The 18,128-nt window shown below is 44.3% G+C and overlaps 1 protein-coding gene and 1 long non-coding RNA gene across 5 annotated transcripts; one reads left to right on the top strand and one right to left on the bottom strand.

Annotated features, from left to right (window-relative positions):
• The first annotated feature begins 545 nt into the window (after window positions 1-545).
• Window positions 546-16,988, top strand: COMMD9 (COMM domain containing 9). Of its 4 annotated transcripts, XR_012727222.1 has the most exons (7): window positions 8,954-9,373; window positions 9,452-9,496; window positions 9,589-9,662; window positions 9,746-9,820; window positions 9,903-10,034; window positions 12,047-12,081; window positions 12,563-12,615. XR_012727222.1 is itself a non-coding variant. In XM_075325474.1 (6 exons), exons 1-6 carry the CDS (start codon window positions 580-582, stop codon window positions 16,632-16,634), a joined length of 609 nt encoding a protein of 202 aa, XP_075181589.1. In that variant the 5' UTR covers window positions 546-579; the 3' UTR covers window positions 16,635-16,988. The 4 variants fall into 4 exon arrangements, 1 of the variants encoding a protein (XP_075181589.1); XM_075325474.1 differs by lacking the exons at window positions 8,954-9,373; window positions 9,452-9,496; window positions 9,589-9,662; window positions 9,746-9,820; window positions 9,903-10,034 and adding exons at window positions 546-642; window positions 5,314-5,439; window positions 7,318-7,457; window positions 16,494-16,988 and having other exon boundaries at window positions 12,563-12,666; XR_012727224.1 differs by lacking the exon at window positions 9,589-9,662.
• LOC142254429 (uncharacterized) lies at window positions 8,271-8,930 on the bottom strand. Its single transcript, XR_012727225.1, has 2 exons — window positions 8,815-8,930; window positions 8,271-8,732 (listed from the first exon to the last, which is right to left on the bottom strand). It is a non-coding gene; the product is annotated as an uncharacterized LOC142254429 (long non-coding RNA).
• Window positions 16,989-18,128: the final 1,140 nt, after the last annotated feature.

The following is an 18,128-nucleotide window of genomic DNA, read 5'->3' as shown; positions in this document are numbered from 1 at the left end:
ACGTGCCCATAACAACCAGTCACTTGCCCATAACAAGCAGTCACGTGCCCATAACAACCAGTCACTTGCCCATAGCAACCAGTCACGTGCCCATAACAACCAGTCACGTGCCCATAACAAGCAGTCACGTGCCCATAACAAGCAGTCCCTTGCCCATAACAACCAGTCACTTGCCCATAGCAACCAGTCACGTGCCCATAACAACCAGTCCCTTGCCCACAACAACCAGTCACTTGCCCATAGCAACCAGCCTCCTTTCTCTGGTGTAGATTGGATGGAACCTGATTGGTTGTCGTAAACAAAAAAAAGAGGGGTTTCTAGAAGCAACAAATAGATTCCACCAATCAAATCACAGCTTATATCTCTGCAGCAGTAAACCGTGATGTGATTGGTTCATGTGGACACTGCTTGTTTTCGGTGCAGCTATACAGTGACCCGCCATCCGCCCAGCCCCAGACCACAGGCTGCAGCTGCGCACTGCGCTCCTCCCACATACATGCGCTGAATGAGAAAACTACACTTACCAGAATGCTTTACGGCGCGGACCCGCTCTGTCAAGAGACACGTGATTAGAGTCACATGACTGGAGTAATGGCGGGGCTGCCGGATGATGTGTTCTCTAGCCTGCAGCTCTTGTTAAAGGTGAGAGACACCAGGAGGCCCGAGCATTGCGATAATGTAGTGTCACGGTATAGCTAGCGAGTGCGGCCTGTACAGAGCAGTGTGACAGGGAAAGCCTGTGTGTTATATGGGGGGACTACAAGTACCAGAATGCAGGGAAAGCCTGTGTGTTATATGGGGGGGACTACAAGTACCAGAATGCAGGAAAGCCTGTGTGTTATATGGGGGGACTACAAGTACCAGAATGCAGGAAAGCCTGTGTGTGATATGGGGGGACTACAAGTACCAGAATGCAGGAAAGCCTGTGTGTGATATGGGGGGACTACAAGTACCAGAATGCAGGAAAGCCTGTGTGTGATATGGGGGGACTACAAGTACCAGAATGCAGGAAAGCCTGTGTGTGATATGGGGGGACTACAAGTACCAGAATGCAGGAAAGCCTGTGTGTGATATGGGGGGACTACAAGTACCAGAATGCAGGAAAGCCTGTGTGTGATATGGGGGGACTACAAGTACCAGAATGCAGGAAAGCCTGTGTGTGATATGGGGGGACTACAATTACCAGAATGCAGGAAAGCCTGTGTGTTATATGGGGGGACTACAATTACCAGAATGCAGGAAAGCCTGTGTGTGATATGGGGGGACTACAAGTACCAGAATGCAGGAAAGCCTGTGTGTTATATGGGGGGACTACAAGTACCAGAATGCAGGAAAGCCTGTGTGTGATATGGGGGGACTACAAGTACCAGAATGCAGGAAAGCCTGTGTGTGATATGGGGGGACTACAAGTACCAGAATGCAGGAAAGCCTGTGTGTGATATGGGGGGACTACAATTACCAGAATGCAGGAAAGCCTGTGTGTTATATGGGGGGACTACAAGTACCAGAATGCAGGAAAGCCTGTGTGTTATATGGAGGGACTACAAGTACCAGAATGCAGGAAAGCCTGTGTGTGATATGGGGGGACTACAAGTACCAGAATGCAGGAAAGCCTGTGTGTGATATGGGGGGACTACAATTACCAGAATGCAGGAAAGCCTGTGTGTTATATGGGGGGACTACAATTACCAGAATGCAGGAAAGCCTGTGTGTTATATGGGGGGACTACAATTACCAGAATGCAGGAAAGCCTGTGTGTGATATGGGGGGACTACAAGTACCAGAATGCAGGAAAGCCTGTGTGTGATATGGGGGGACTACAAGTACCAGAATGCAGGAAAGCCTGTGTGTGATATGGGGGGACTACAAGTACCAGAATGCAGGAAAGCCTGTGTGTGATATGGGGGGACTACAAGTACCAGAATGCAGGAAAGCCTGTGTGTTATATGGGGGGACTACAATTACCAGAATGCAGGAAAGCCTGTGTGTGATATGGGGGGACTACAAGTACCAGAATGCAGGAAAGCCTGTGTGTGATATGGGGGGACTACAAGTACCAGAATGCAGGAAAGCCTGTGTGTGATATGGGGGGACTACAAGTACCAGAATGCAGGAAAGCCTGTGTGTGATATGGGGGGACTACAAGTACCAGAATGCAGGAAAGCCTGTGTGTTATATGGAGGGACTACAAGTACCAGAATGCAGGAAAGCCTGTGTGTTATATGGGGGGGACTACAAGTACCAGAATGCAGGAAAGCCTGTGTGTTATATGGGGGGACTACAATTACCAGAATGCAGGAAAGCCTGTGTGTGATATGGGGGGACTACAAGTACAAGAATGCAGGAAAGCCTGTGTGTTATATGGGGGGACTACAAGTACCAGAATGCAGGGAAAGCCTGTGTGTTATATGGGGGGACTACAAGTACCAGAATGCAGGGAAAGCCTGTGTGTTATATGGGGGGACTACAAGTACCAGAATGCAGGAAAGCCTGTGTGTTATATGGGGGGACTACAAGTACCAGAATGCAGGGAAAGCCTGTGTGTTATATGGGGGGACTACAAGTACCAGAATGCAGGGAAAGCCTGTGTGTTGTATGGGGGGACTACAAGTACCAGAATGCAGGAAAGCCTGTGTGTTATATGGGGGGACTACAAGTACCAGAATGCAGGGAAAGCCTGTGTGTTATATGGGGGGACTACAAGTACCAGAATGCAGGGAAAGCCTGTGTGTTATATGGGGGACTACAAGTACCAGAATGCAGGGAAAGCCTGTGTGTTATATGGGGGGACTACAAGTACCAGAATGCAGGGAAAGCCTGTGTGTTATATGGGGGGACTACAAGTACCAGAATGCAGGGAAAGCCTGTGTGTTATATGGGGGGACTACAAGTACCACAATGCAGGGAAAGCCTGTGTGTTATATGGGGGGACTACAAGTACCAGAATGCAGGGAAAGCCTGTGTGTTATATGGGGGGACTACAAGTACCAGAATGCAGGGAAAGCCTGTGTGTTATATGGGGGGACTACAAGTACCAGAATGCAGGGAAAGCCTGTGTGTTATATGGGGGGACTACAAGTACCAGAATGCAGGGAAAGCCTGTGTGTGATATGGGGGGGACTACAAGTACCAGAATACAGGAAAGCCTGTGTGTGATATAGGGGGACTACAAATACCAGCATGTAGGGAAAGCCTGTGTGTGATATGGGGGGGACTACAAGTACCAGAATACAGGAAAGCCTGTGTGTTATATGGAAGGGACTACAAGTACCAGAATACAGGAAAGCCTGTGTGTTATATGGGGGGACTACAAGTACCAGAATACAGGAAAGCCTGTGTGTTATATGGGGGGACTACAAATACCAGAATGCAGGAAAGCCTGTGTGTTATATGGGGGGACTACAAGTACCAGAATGCAGGAAAGCCTGTGTGTTATATGGGGGGACGACAAGTACCAGAATGCAGGAAAGCCTGTGTGTGATATAGGGGGACTACAAATACCAGCATGTAGGGAAAGCCTGTGTGTGATATGGGGGGGACTACAAGTACCAGAATACAGGAAAGCCTGTGTGTTATATGGGGGGACTACAAATACCAGAATGCAGGAAAGCCTGTGTGTTATATGGGGGGACTACAAGTACCAGAATGCAGGAAAGCCTGTGTGTTATATGGGGGGGACGACAAGTACCAGAATGCAGGAAAGCCTGTGTGTGATATGGGGGGACTACAAGTACCAGAATGCAGGAAAGCCTGTGTGTTATATGGGGGGACTACAAGTACCAGAATGCAGGAAAGCCTGTGTGTTATATGGGGGGACTACAAGTACCAGAATACAGGAAAGCCTGTGTGTTATATGGAGGGACTACAAGTACCAGCATGCAGGAAAGCCTGTGTGTTATATGGGGGGACTACAAGTACCAGAATGCAGGAAAGCCTGTGTGTTATATGGGGGGACTAGAAGTACCAGCATGTAGGGAAAGCCTGTGTGTTATATGGGGGGACTAGAAGTACCAGAATGCAGGGAAAGCCTGTGTGTTATATGGGGGGACTACAAGTATCAGAATGCAGGGAAAGCCTGTGTGTTATATGGGGGGACTACAAGTATCAGAATACAGGAAAGCCTGTGTGTTATATGGGGGGACTATGGGGGTGTTTCTATCATTACAGGCTATAAACCTGTACAGACGTAATCCTCACAGCTGGGGGTTTGTTACAGTTGCATCCAGGGCTGTGGAGTCGGAGTCGGAGTCGTGGAGTCGGAGTCGGAGTCGGAGCTCATTTTGGTGGAGTCGGAGTCGGAGTCGGTATAAAATGCACCGACTCCGACTCCTAAAATATATAATAAATTGGGGACAGGAGTGCAATGCAGAATGTGCTGAATATTTTACTAAATAATAACATTTAGTATAATGCTTATATTTAAGTGAAAAATTTATTGTAGTACAATGTGAACATCAGACATTTAATTGTTTTTATGATACAATAATCAAGATATTTGGATAGAACATAAAATATTTATTGGAATACAACTTTAGAACACAAAAAACTAATAAATTGTAAATATGTAATATATATATATATATATATATATATATATATATATATATATATATACAGTGTATATACACACACAAGATATATATGTAATCTACTGTATATTACATAGTGTATTACATATTTACAATTTATTACAGTTTTTTGTGTTCTAAAGTTGTATTCCAATAAATATATTTTATGTTCTATCCAAATATCTTGATTATTGTATCATAAAAATTATTAAATGTCTGATGTTCACATACACATATTCATGTACTACAATAAATTTTTCACCTAACTATAAGCAATATATGTAGGAGTCGGAGCCGGAGTCGGAGCCGGAGTCGGAGTCGGAGCCGGAGTCGGAGTCGGTGCAAGAGAATTTGAGGAGTCGGAGTCGAAGGTTTGGCTTACCGACTCCACAGCCCTGGTTGCATCCTGTGTAGATCCCCCACATACAAGCAGCGGCATGCCCTCCTGGTTTCCCCCCCCTCGCCCTCCTGGTTTCCCCCCCCCTCGCCCTCCTGGTTTCCCCCCCCCTCGCCCTCCTGGTTTCCCCCCCCTCGCCCTCCTGGTTTCCCCCCCCCTCGCCCTCCTGGTTTCCCCCCCCCCTCGCCCTCCTGGTTTCCCCCCCCCTCGCCCTCCTGGTTTCCCCCCTCGCCCTCTGACCTCCTGGTTTCCCCCCTCGCCCTCTGACCTCCTGGTTTCCCCGCCGTCCTCTGACCTCCTGGTTTCCCCGCCGTCCTCTGACCTCCTCTCTTGCCTTCGCTGTTTTAGGCCTCCTCCAAGGATGTGGTGCAGAAACTTTGTAGAGACTCCTTCCCCCGTTCGGCCGTTGGCTCCATCCAGCTGATTGACAGCGTGTCGTCCGGCCTGTCTGTGCCTGCGGAGGAGGCTTCTCAGGTGGGTGCTCACATGGACCCGCAAAGAGACCGTAAGGAAAAACTAATGGGAGCTGTATAATTCAGGCGGGATGTAGATTGAAGACATTCTTGAGCAGGGTAAAATCCAACATATCCGATGGTCATGATTCCACCTACAGTGCACCGTGCACATGTCACCTTCAGAGTCAAAACTGGGCCCACCCCAGTTATCTGATGTCCTGTGACCCCTCCCAGGTGGTCTCACTGCCACAGACCAGTCACTTACAGGGGTATTCTATTTAAAAAATCACCACCACATTATACTGGACTGGTTTGTGAGGGTCCCAGTAAATACCCCCCCCCCCCATCCGCCAAAATCGGGTCCTTTATTAAGCATTATACTCCTGATAGGTGAGAGGGGTGATAACATGAAGAAAAGCTCCTTTGTGACTTCAGACAAATATTGCACTTAGAATGTATGCTTATTATTTTCTGTTCTACAGTATCTGGGAAAAGATAAGATCATTTAAATATTTAAAAAAAAAAAAGAGAGAACAATTATATGTATACAGCTCCCATGCAGAGTGATGCGTTCTGATAGTTACAATGTGTATACAGCTCCCATGCAGAGTGATGCATTCCGATAGTTACAATATGTATACAGCTCCCATGCAGAGTGATGCATTCCGATAGTTACAATATGTATACAGCTCCCATGCAGAGTGATGCGTTCTGATAGTTACAATATGTATACAGCTCCCATGCAGAGTGATGCGTTCCGATAGTTACAATATGTATACAGCTCCCATGCAGAGTGATGCATTCCGATAGTTACAATATGTATACAGCTCCCATGCAGAGTGATGCATTCCGATAGTTACAATATGTATACAGCTCCCATGCAGAGTGATGCGTTCTGATAGTTACAATATGTATACAGCTCCCATGCAGAGTGATGCGTTCCGATAGTTACAATATGTATACAGCTGTCATGCAGAGTGATGCATTCCGTTAGTTACAATATGTATACAGCTCTCATGCAGAGTGATGCATTCCGATAGTTACAATATGTATACAGCTCTCATGCAGAGTGATGCGTTCCGATAGTTACAATATGTATACAGCTCCCATGCAGAGTGATGTATTCTGATAGTTACAATATGTATACAGCTCCCATGCAGAGTGATGCGTTCTGATAGTTACAATATGTATACAGCTCCCATGCAGAGTGATGCGTTCCGATAGTTACAATATGTATACAGCTCCCATGCAGAGTGATGCATTCCGATAGTTACAATATGTATACAGCTCCCTTGCAGAGTGATGCGTTCTGATAGTTACAATATGTATACAGCTCCCATGCAGAGTGATGCGTTCCGATAGTTACAATATGTATACAGCTGTCATGCAGAGTGATGCATTCCGTTAGTTACAATATGTATACAGCTCTCATGCAGAGTGATGCATTCCGATAGTTACAATATGTATACAGCTCTCATGCAGAGTGATGCGTTCCGATAGTTACAATATGTATACAGCTCCCATGCAGAGTGATGTATTCTGATAGTTACAATATGTATACAGCTCCCATGCAGAGTGATGCGTTCTGATAGTTACAATGTGTATACAGCTCCCATGCAGAGTGATGCATTCCGATAGTTACAATATGTATACAGCTCCCATGCAGAGTGATGTATTCTGATAGTTACAATATGTATACAGCTCCCATGCAGAGTGATGTATTCTGATAGTTACAATATGTATACAGCTCCCATGCAGAGTGATGCGTTCCGATAGTTACAATGTGTATACAGCTCCCATGCAGAGTGATGCATTCCGATAGTTACAGCCTTTAAACCAGAGTGATAGAATAATGCAGCTTTTCCTGATCTGTTCCTTGTCCCTTCCTGTGTATCAGGTGATACAGGCGCTTCACTCCCTCACCCGGCACGTGGTGTACAGAGGCCTGACCTCGGCGGAGCAGATACTCTCCGTGTTCCCAGACGACTTTCACCAGAACCTGAAGAATCTCCTGACCAAAATAATCCTGGAGAATGTGTGAGTCCGGGACCGTCTTGGTCTCGTGTCGTGAATCTTCAGTATTTTTACTTCTTGCTGCCAGTTAATGGGAATATTCTTATTTACATCCACATGATCGAAACCTAATAATGTCTTGCTACTTTGTATCAGGACAGATGAGATGTGTTCATGCGGAGTCGAGTCTGTGAACCTCACGGAGGATTTCTAAGGCTGCGCTCACAGCGTTTTGGATGTAGCATGCTTCATCTGCGTCCAAAACGCTGCATTGTACAGTACAAGCACAGTACTAGAAATCTGTGTGCGGGCCAAAGCGTAAACTGACCTGCGGTGCGGCTTTCCGAGGCCACAGCATGTCAGTTGTTTGCTGCAGAGTCACAAGTGTCCTCCGCAGGGAGAACAGAAGAGAGGGACCGCAACTGCCCAAACCCGGATCGTGGGAATAAGTAGCTGCATTCTCCTGCAGAGGAGACTCGCAGCTCAGGACCCACCGCATCCAGGACGCAGCGAGTCCTGATCATACCCTAAGGCCATGTGAGCACGTAGCGTAATTACATGCATTTACACTGCGTTCTGCACCGCAGCGTCAAAGCATGCGTCCCGCGTCCCCTGCACAAACTGTAGATTGTGCAAATTCCATCCACACGTTGCTTTTTAGAACGCAGCGTTTTGCTTGCTGTCAATAGTAAAGGTATATATGGTGTGAACACTGCTCTATTAAGGGTGGTATAGAGGTGCTAGTGAGAGGACCAAGGTCCGGACTATAGAATGTAAATTCAAAACACTGCACTCTCTTCAGCATGAGGTAATAGTAAAAGAAAGTCAACAGATTCGTTTTTATCGTGCAAACCAAGTGTCTTTATTTATGAACAAAGTTAGTGGGAGGGACTAAGGGACGTTTCGGCCCAAGCTGGGCCTTCTTCATACCAAGTCACACTGGGGAAGGGTAAAGAAAAAGAAATAACTATTTACATATATCACAAGAATATCAACAGATCATATACATATATACATAATTACATGGAAAATCATGTCCTAGTTGGTGTAAAAGGCACAGTAATAGCATATCAGCAGTTGAAGTAACTCTCCAGTCGTCACAGCCAATATGTGCAATGACAATAAGATGAAAGGCAAGATTTGACAATACATGAAAAATTTGCATACCTCCAATCATAGATGAACTAATATCACAGAGGGAATTTTTTTCTCTCTCCTTTTTAGGGGGTTTTTTGGTATAGAAATGGTGAGGCACTCCACCCAGGATAGAAGGATTGTGGTAGTAGCAAAACGCAAGCCCTGCAGATAAAGGCATGATTATGAAAGGGTAGTATTTCTATAAGGGGAGTAGCACTATGGGGGAGGGGGGATAACTGATTACCTTGCTCGTGCTAGCAAATGAATAACTATTGGAATTTGTCCTTTTAAGTTGGGAGAGTTCAATAACTCGTGGTCCCTGAAGGATGAGAACGTATGTGGTCAGCAGGTAACACATGATATATAGGAATATATATGAGGAATTTATTATGTATATGCCTGTGTATTACATTGCAGTTGCCTTTATGTCCCCATACTTCCAAATGCTTCATACACTACTGCCTTATACATTGACTAGATAGATAATACCCCCTCTGGTATCATCAGTCGTTCACTACCAATAGACTGACATGTGCAGTGTCCGCCCCCTATCCCTGCATTGATCTCGAACGACACACTGAGGATAAACATCCTCCCACGTCTATGTACGAGTTTAGCCCTACTGCACATGTGCGGGCACCTCTATTCAAGACTTAACGGTACCACCAATACACTAATAGCAGCGCAGGTCACCAATACGCAGGTGCCGGCGTCTCCGTGCACTTCCGGGTTCAGGAGTTAAATAGCTCCCAAACCTGTTAACTCACTGCTCTAAGCCACAGTCTGGGAAGACGGCTGCAAAGGTATGCGATAATCTTATCTGTCCCTAATCCTTTCAACCTCCAATCTGTTAACTCCATACTCCCCCTTCTGCTTTTCAGAGGACTCCATTACCCACTGCTACATTCCTATCCTAAAGCCTGCAGGTAATATGTGTCACTTCATTAACTTCCAAGTACGGCTGTATTTTCCTCTCACATGTAATGTTGTTACTAAGACTTATCCCTCGTGATTACAGATGCAAGTAAGCCCCCTATGCTTCTAGACAAAAGTGCATTATACGTGACCTTATCCACTTACTGTAAACCTAAGGTAATGGTATACAGGGGATCCACTACATGGGGGTGCTATATATCATGTGTTACCTGCTGACCACATACGTTCTCATCCTTCAGGGACCACGAGTTATTGAACTCTCCCAACTTAAAAGGACAAATTCCAATAGTTATTCATTTGCTAGCACGAGCAAGGTAATCAGTTATCCCCCCTCCCCCATAGTGCTACTCCCCTTATAGAAATACTACCCTTTCATAATCATGCCTTTATCTGCAGGGCTTGCGTTTTGCTACTACCACAATCCTTCTATCCTGGGTGGAGTGCCTCACCATTTCTATACCAAAAAACCCCCTAAAAAGGAGAGAGAAAAAAATTCCCTCTGTGATATTAGTTCATCTATGATTGGAGGTATGCAAATTTTTCATGTATTGTCAAATCTTGCCTTTCATCTTATTGTCATTGCACATATTGGCTGTGACAACTGGAGAGTTACTTCAACTGCTGATATGCTATTACTGTGCCTTTTACACCAACTAGGACATGATTTTCCATGTAATTATGTATATATGTATATGATCTGTTGATATTCTTGTGATATATGTAAATAGTTATTTCTTTTTCTTTACCCTTCCCCAGTGTGACTTGGTATGAAGAAGGCCCAGCTTGGGCCGAAACGTCCCTTAGTCCCTCCCACTAACTTTGTTCATAAATAAAGACACTTGGTTTGCACGATAAAAACGAATCTGTTGACTTTCTTTTACTATTACCTCATGCTGAAGAGAGTGCAGTGTTTTGAATTTACATTGCTTGCTGTCAAAACGCTGCATTCAAAGAAGTAACATGTCAATTGTTTTGTGCGTTCTGGAGGCTTTCTCCACTCTGTCTATGGGAGAGGCATCATCCAGAACACACGAAATCTGCATGAATTCTACACACACCAAACTTTCAGAATGCAGCTTTTCAGCTGCGCTCTGAATCGCACAAGCAATGACTAGACGCTGCGGTGCAGAACGCACTTGCGTGCACACATGGCCTTAGGCTGGATACAATGTTAGTAACCTCATTGCTTTGACAAGCAATTCCTTCTCCTGCTCCTATTCACTGTCAGCAAGCAGAGATCTTGGAAGTCATGAGAAATTGAAACACACAGTGCCCGAAACATGTTTTTTTTTTTTTGTTTTTTTTTTTGTCCTTTTATAATTTGTTTTTTTTTTTTTTTTTTTTTTTTAAGTTCTTCAGTATATTGCAAGTGGTTCCTGAATTTTGTGCAAAATCAGAAATGCTCTTTATTTTTGTCTTTTTATCTTTTCTTACAACTTTTTAATAAAGGATACAAAATATTAGACAAACATGAAATCACTTCAGTGCAGGGAGGATAGCTATATTACATTTCCACCAAATGTTATGACTTTATAAAAAGTTGCAATTAAGGAATCAGCTAAGCAACATTTGGAAACCCCTAAACCCCACCCAAAATGGCGTAATCCCCACCCCCCCCCCCCCAAAAAAAAAAATGCAGGCAGAAACATAAAATGTGCTTTAAAAAGAAAACAAATAAAGAAGAATACTGAAATTAGCAAATGAAAAATTAGGAAAAAAAATATAAAGAAAAAAATCAACCCCAAAACCTAGACAAAAAAGGCATAAATTGAATAAGGACTTGGGCCATAAATGTATTAATGTTTGAGAAGTTTGCCGCAGTCCTAGGTCCTTCTTCCACTTGGTTAAGCTGGAGTAATCCCGCAGTTGATTTACTTCTTGTAGAGGGCACCATGTTAAAAAATTACAGATAAAATCTTTAGATTAACAACTCCATTGGAGGGGTTAATACAGGAACTGAGGCTGCAACAAAATAATAATAATAATATTCATTTATATAGCGCTATTGATTCCACAGCGCTTTACATACATTGGTAACACTGTCACCATTGGGGCTCACAATCTAGAGTCCCTATCTGTATGTTTTTGGAGTGTGGGAGGAAACCGGAGAACCCGGAGGAAACCCACGCAAACACGGGGAGAACATACAAACTCCTTGCAGATGGTGTCCTTGGTGGGATTTGAACCCAGGACCCCAGCGCTGCAAGACTGCGGTGCTAACCACTGAGCCACCACAAGACTGCGGTGCTAACCACTGAGCCACCACAAGACTGCGGTGCTAACCACTGAGCCACCACAAGACTGCGGTGCTAACCACTGAGCCACCACAAGACTGCGGTGCTAACCACTGAGCCACCACAAGACTGCGGTGCTAACCACTGAGCCAATGTGCCACTCAAACTATTAGTCTTGTTTGAAATAGAGTCCCTAAATATGGCTGACGCCTCTGCGCGGTAAGATTTATGATCTTTCATTTGTAGCCGTGTTGTATGCAGGACACACACGCCTGCTCATTCATGATACTATTCATCTTCCTTTAGATCTGCGTGGAGAAGTGACGCCCAGGACACGAGCAGTAAGTACACCGCTGTCGATTGAGATATTGTTGCGTAACATGTGAGATGGGGGGGACATTTATTATGGTTCCCAGCTGTCATTGCAAACCCATCCCCCACCCTGGGATTATCTCAAAAGTAGACCGGTCAATAGGATTCCTAACCGCTTAGATGCTGAAGTTGCTTTTGACCTTCACTTCTAAACGGTTAAAATCACAGTATTATAATCCATCTGCAACCAGGCAATTATAAAATGTATCTCATCACTTTCACCAAAATGTAAAGAAGTTCAACGTCGTGGTCTTTGTGTGGCCGTCCTCTCGGCGCAGCCATTATTGGTAGCCGCCATGTTTCCCCTGTAGTGGCCGCTATAGAATAAATGTGCATCCGGCTGCAGGAGCCCGATCTGCGTCCATCGGTGGCTTATCTTTATTTGTAAGACCGTTTCCACGTCTCATCACTTGTGTTATTATTCCATCGATGACCACTTTTCCCCTCTAGTCTCGTTACCACGTCTGGTCGATATGGACTGGAGGGTGGACATCAAGACCTCGTCAGACTCTGTCACAAGGATGGCGGTGCCCACCTGCCTGCTGAAGATGAAGGTGACTTTAATAGTTGTATTGGCCTTTCAGCTTCTCCTATTAAAGGGATTGTCCGTGACTTTAACAAGGATGGGCTATCCTCAGGATAGGTCGTCAATGTCTGATCGGTGGGGAACGACACTCGGCACCACCCGCGGGGTACAACACCCGACACCACCCGCCAATCAACTCTGTTGACTATTTCACTCAAAGGATCGATCCATTGGTCTCCTAAATATATTAGAATATAGATTAATAACTGAAGGAAAAAGAAGTCCAGCGCAGTCCTCAGAGTGTAGGTTAAAAAATAGTAGACATTTATTCATATAAATCCATTAAAAATTGTAGAATACAAAGCGGTCAGCAGGATATAGAGAGGTTTACAGGGACCCCATCGAAATACGCGTTTCGACACATAGTCTTAGTCATGTTCAAATGAGGAAAGCGTGTCGGTTTCCTAAATGGTGTGGCACACACCCACCCTAATTGCATACACGTCAATTTAATTATTTTTTTTTTACATGAATTCCCAGTAAATAGTAAGATGGTAAATAGTTGCAATACGGGTATATAAAGAGATGGAGGATGGGGAGAAAAGATGGGGAGGGGGGGGGAGAAACAGAAAAGGACGGGAGGAGAAGGGGGGGGGAGGGACAGAGAGGGGAAAAGAAAGGGGGGGAGGGGGGGGGCGGTAATATAAATGAATACATGAATTAAAATAGATGAAAATAGAATTACATGGTAACAAACGTATATTCTTAAAACCTGCGGATGCACAAGTATTGTATCCTAGTAAATATATTATATTATATCAATAAGTATTTCTAAGAAATTGTTGTCATATCAATATTATTATTATTACAGATATAAATTATATATCTGTAATATGTACATCCGCAATTCTGATCCATGTTCACATGTTAATTGTATACAGATAAATATCAATAGAAGATTAAATATCATGCAAAATTTGTTGTAAAATATTAATTTGTAAATAGTGATACCAGAGAAGGACATATGTAACAAATATTTGATTCTAGATGACATGTACTTTCATTTAAATCAGTCATTGTTATAGATGTTATTTAATGAAAATAATTAATAATTTTGTATTACTAAATCTGAATTTTTGCTTCTATGAGGTTATATCAAGCTCAATTACATTAGCCACAGAACGATATATATTATCAATTATCACGTATTTTTTCTCATTCCCTGATTCTTCATCCATCATAATTCATCATATCGCAGATATAATGGCAATCTTCACTACGTATTTAGAAAGAGGGACAGGGGCCTTCTACTTTGATATTATAATAATTTTGACATTAATGTGGCGATAATAAGGAGATTAATTCTGGTTTAATTTAAAGGGAACCTGTCATCAGAAATTTAGCTTGAAACCTAAAAGTTTCTCCTTCTGCAGCTCCTGGGCTGATTCTAGCAGGTTCCTGTACTTTTTGTGGCCCCTTTTAACCCCTTAACGACCCATGACGTACTAGATACGTCATGGATCGTGTGCCTGTAAGCCCCGCCCCCTGCCGCCGGCAGACGGCGGCGATCGGCGCACATATCAGCTGTTATCAACAGCTGATATGTGTGCCTGCTAGCCGCGGGTGGAATCGCTTCCACCCGCGGCCATTAACCCCTTACATTTCGCTGCCAAAGTCTTGGCAGCGATATGTATATGGGCGCCGCCATGACAGTGACTTACCCCGCCCCCACCGGAAGTCACGTGACATGATCACGTGACTTTCGTCGGTTGCCATGGTAGCACAGGGTCATGTGATGACGCCTGTAGCTAACATGAGTCACTTCCTCTCAATGCCGGAATACAGCCGGCATTGAAAGTGAAGCAGCAAATCTGCAGTTCTCAGCTCTGTAGCTGAGATCTGCAGATAGTGCAAAGCGATCGGATTGCTGATCGCAATAGCCCCCTAGGGGGACTAGTAAAATAAAAAAAAAAAGTAAAAAAAAAGTTTTAAAAAATTAAAAAAAAATAAAAAAACCTAAAAGTTCAAATCACCCCCCTTTCACCCCATTGAAAATTAAAGGGTTAAAAAAATAAAAAATACACACATATTTGGTATCGCCACGTTCAGAAATGCCCGATCTATCAAAATATAAAATCAATGAATCTGATCAGTAAACGGCGTAGTGGCAAAAAAATTCCAAACGCCAAAATTACGTTTTTTGGTCGCCGCAAATTTTGCGCAAAATGCAATAACAGGCGATCAAAACGTAGCATCTGCGCAAAAATGGTACCGTTAAGAACGTCAGGTCGAGACGCAAAAAATAAGCCATCACTGAGCCATAGATCCTGAAAAATGAGAACGCTACGGGTTTTGGAAAATGGCGCAAAACGTGCGCCACGTTTTTTGGACAAGCTTGTGAATTTTTTTTAACCCCTTAGATACAAGTAAACCTATACATGTTTGGTGTCTACAAACTCGCACCGACCTGAGGCATCATACCCACACATCAGTTTTACCATATAGTGAACACGGTGAATAAAATATCCCAAAAACTATTGTACAATCCCACTTTTTTTGCAATTTTTCCGCACTTGGAATTTTTTTGCCGTTTTCCAGTACACTATATGGTAAAACTTATGGTTTCATTTAAAAGTACAAATCGCCCCGCAAAAAACAAGCCCTCATATGGCAAGAGTGACAGAAAAATAAAAAACTTACGCCTCTCGGAAGAAGGGGAGCAAAAAACAAAAACGCAAAAACGGAAAGTGCCCGGGGGCTGAAGGGGTTAAACCAAATTAAATACTTTAAAAACTTGTACCTTTTGCTATGTAAATTTTGTAAATTGTCCATGGGGGCGGGCTCTCTGCTGACCGTTGCTGTTCCTCCAGCAGATTTACGCCGCCCTCCAACGCTGAATTTCATATCTCAGGACGCCGCCCCTGGTCCCACACATGCGCTGTGCGACTGTAGCGGGACTGTGTGCACGTGTGACCGCTGGTGACGTTTTGCGCAGGCATGAGGTTATGGGCGGCGCTGAGTGTCATCAGCAAGTGCCGCCCATAACCTCGTGACCGCACTTTCCCCTCTGCATCCAGCGTTCTGCGCAAGCGCTTGCTGGCCAGATGACCCGACGTCACCTCTTTCCCATCTTGCCCTGCTGCAGGGTAAGATGGGAAGGAGGTGACGTCAGGTCATTTGGCCGGCGAGCGCTTGCGCAAAACGCTGGAGGCAGTGGGGGAAAGCGCGTCCACGAGATTATGGGCGGGCACTTGCGATGCAATCACAGCACCACCCATAATCTCGTGCTTGTGACACACGTCACCAGCAGTCCTGGCGTGGGCGGCACCTCGGGCGCAGTGGGCGGCGTCCTGATGGATGAAATGGAGCGTGGGGGGACGGCGTCAATGTGCAGGAGGGACAGCAACGGTCACCAGAGAGCCCGCCCCCATGGACGATTTACAAAATTTACATAGTAAAAGGTACAAGTTTATAAAGTATTTAATTTGGTTTAAAAGGGGCCACAAAAAGTATAGAAACCTGCTAGAATCAGCCCAGGAGCTGCAGAGGGGGAAACTTTTAGGTTTCAAGCTAAATTTCTGATGACAGGTTCCCTTTAATTCTAATAAGAAATTTTATATGCAAAAGGTACATTGTGCAACCCCTTGAAATATATATATCCTAAATTGTGGATTGTTACCATTATTAGCTGATAATAATTTTTAAGTAGGTAAATAGAATTAAATTTATTTTTATTTTGGTGAAATGGTTATTTAAATAGATTAATAATTTCTATAATGTCACCCCCTGTGGACAGAAATATGGAACCAAGAGAATAGGGGCTGACATTGTATCTGTGCGGTTTTATTTCCCCAGATCCAGGAGGACGCAGGACTGTGCGGACTGGAACCAGCGACATCCACACTGACCATGGAGCTCAGCAAAGAAACCTTGGACACCATGTTGGATGGACTGGGTCGGATAAGGGACCAGCTGTCTGCGGTGGCCAACAAGTAGTGGATGTCAGGAGGATCGTCCATAGCTTTCTGCCCTAATGACACGGTCGCTGCGTGCGTCACGTAATAAGCAATGATGATACATTTCCTGTAAATATTTTTTTTCTAGTATTATACTTATAAAAACGTATTGTGCTCATCATTACCCTGTATCCCATGGAAATACAAGGTTAATGTCCTCCTTATCTGTTGAGTCCAACTGGACCCCCCCAAAATAGTGGGATCGGAGATATTGGCCATATTAATTGCTACCCAGCTTTCCCAGAAACGGATATGACTAATATACATCTCAAAGACTTTTATATTCTGGGGATTGTTTTTGGATTAAAGGGGTATTTTAACCCCAAGAGATTTATATCAGTAGTATATACCATTATTGATGCGGTTCACACATTTACAACCTGAGCAGGAGTCCCATGTTTTGTGACTCAGAAAATAGTGCATGGCTAATTTCAGAACTCCCATAGAAGTCAATGGTGACAGATGCGCATATGCAGACATGTCTTCACTGACAGGTTGATGGACTCATGTTCTTGGGATAGGTTCAAGAGGTGCAATTTTCATATCAATGGCTTTTATAGCATGCCTTTTGACTTTTTTTATTGCAGAATTCCAGTTACTCCTGTAGTGTAAAGCATGGTGGAGGGAAGATCAGTAGTTCCAGCCACTTAAGTGAAAGAGCATTTACCAGAAATATAGACCGGATGTGAGCTCTGTGTGTCTCTCCCAGTAATATAGGCTGGATGTGAGGTCTGTGTGTCTCCTAGTAATATAGGCTGGATGTGAGCGCTGTGTGTCTCTCCCAGTAATATAGGCTGGATGTGAGCTCTGTGTGTCTCTCCCAGTAATATAGGCTGGATGTGAGCTCTGTGTGTCTCTCCCAGTAATATAGGCTGGATGTGAGCTCTGTGTGTCTCTCCCAGTAATATAGGCTGGATGTGAGCTCTTTGTGTTTCTCCCAGTAATATAGGCTGGATGTGAGGTCTGTGTCTCTCCCAGTAATATAGTTTGGATGTGAGGTCTGTGTGTCTCTCCCAGTAATATAGGCTGGATGTGAGCTCTGTGTGTCTCTCCCAGTAATATAGGCTGGATGTGAGCTCTGTGTGTCTCTCCCAGTAATATAGGCTGGATGTGAGCTCTTTGTGTTTCTCCCAGTAATATAGGCTGGATGTGAGGTCTGTGTCTCTCTCCCAGTAATATAAGCTGGATGTGAGGTCTGTGTCTCTCCCAGTAATATAGTTTGGATGTGAGGTCTGTGTGTCTCTCCCAGTAATATAGGCTGGATGTGAGCTCTGTGTGTCTCTCCCAGTAATATAGGCTGGATGTGAGCTCTGTGTGTCTCTCCCAGTAATATAGGCTGGATGTGAGGTCTGTGTCTCTCTCCCAGTAATATAGGCTGGATGTGAGGTCTGTGTCTCTCTCCCAGTAATATAAGCTGGATGTGAGGTCTGTGTCTCTCCCAGTAATATAGTTTGGATGTGAGGTCTGTGTGTCT

Source organism: Anomaloglossus baeobatrachus, chromosome 10 (assembly GCF_048569485.1).
Source record: "Anomaloglossus baeobatrachus isolate aAnoBae1 chromosome 10, aAnoBae1.hap1, whole genome shotgun sequence".
Lineage (NCBI taxonomy): Eukaryota > Metazoa > Chordata > Amphibia > Anura > Aromobatidae > Anomaloglossus > Anomaloglossus baeobatrachus.
The sequence above is the reverse complement of the archived record's forward strand: the minus strand, read 5'-3'. Positions and strand labels throughout refer to the sequence as shown.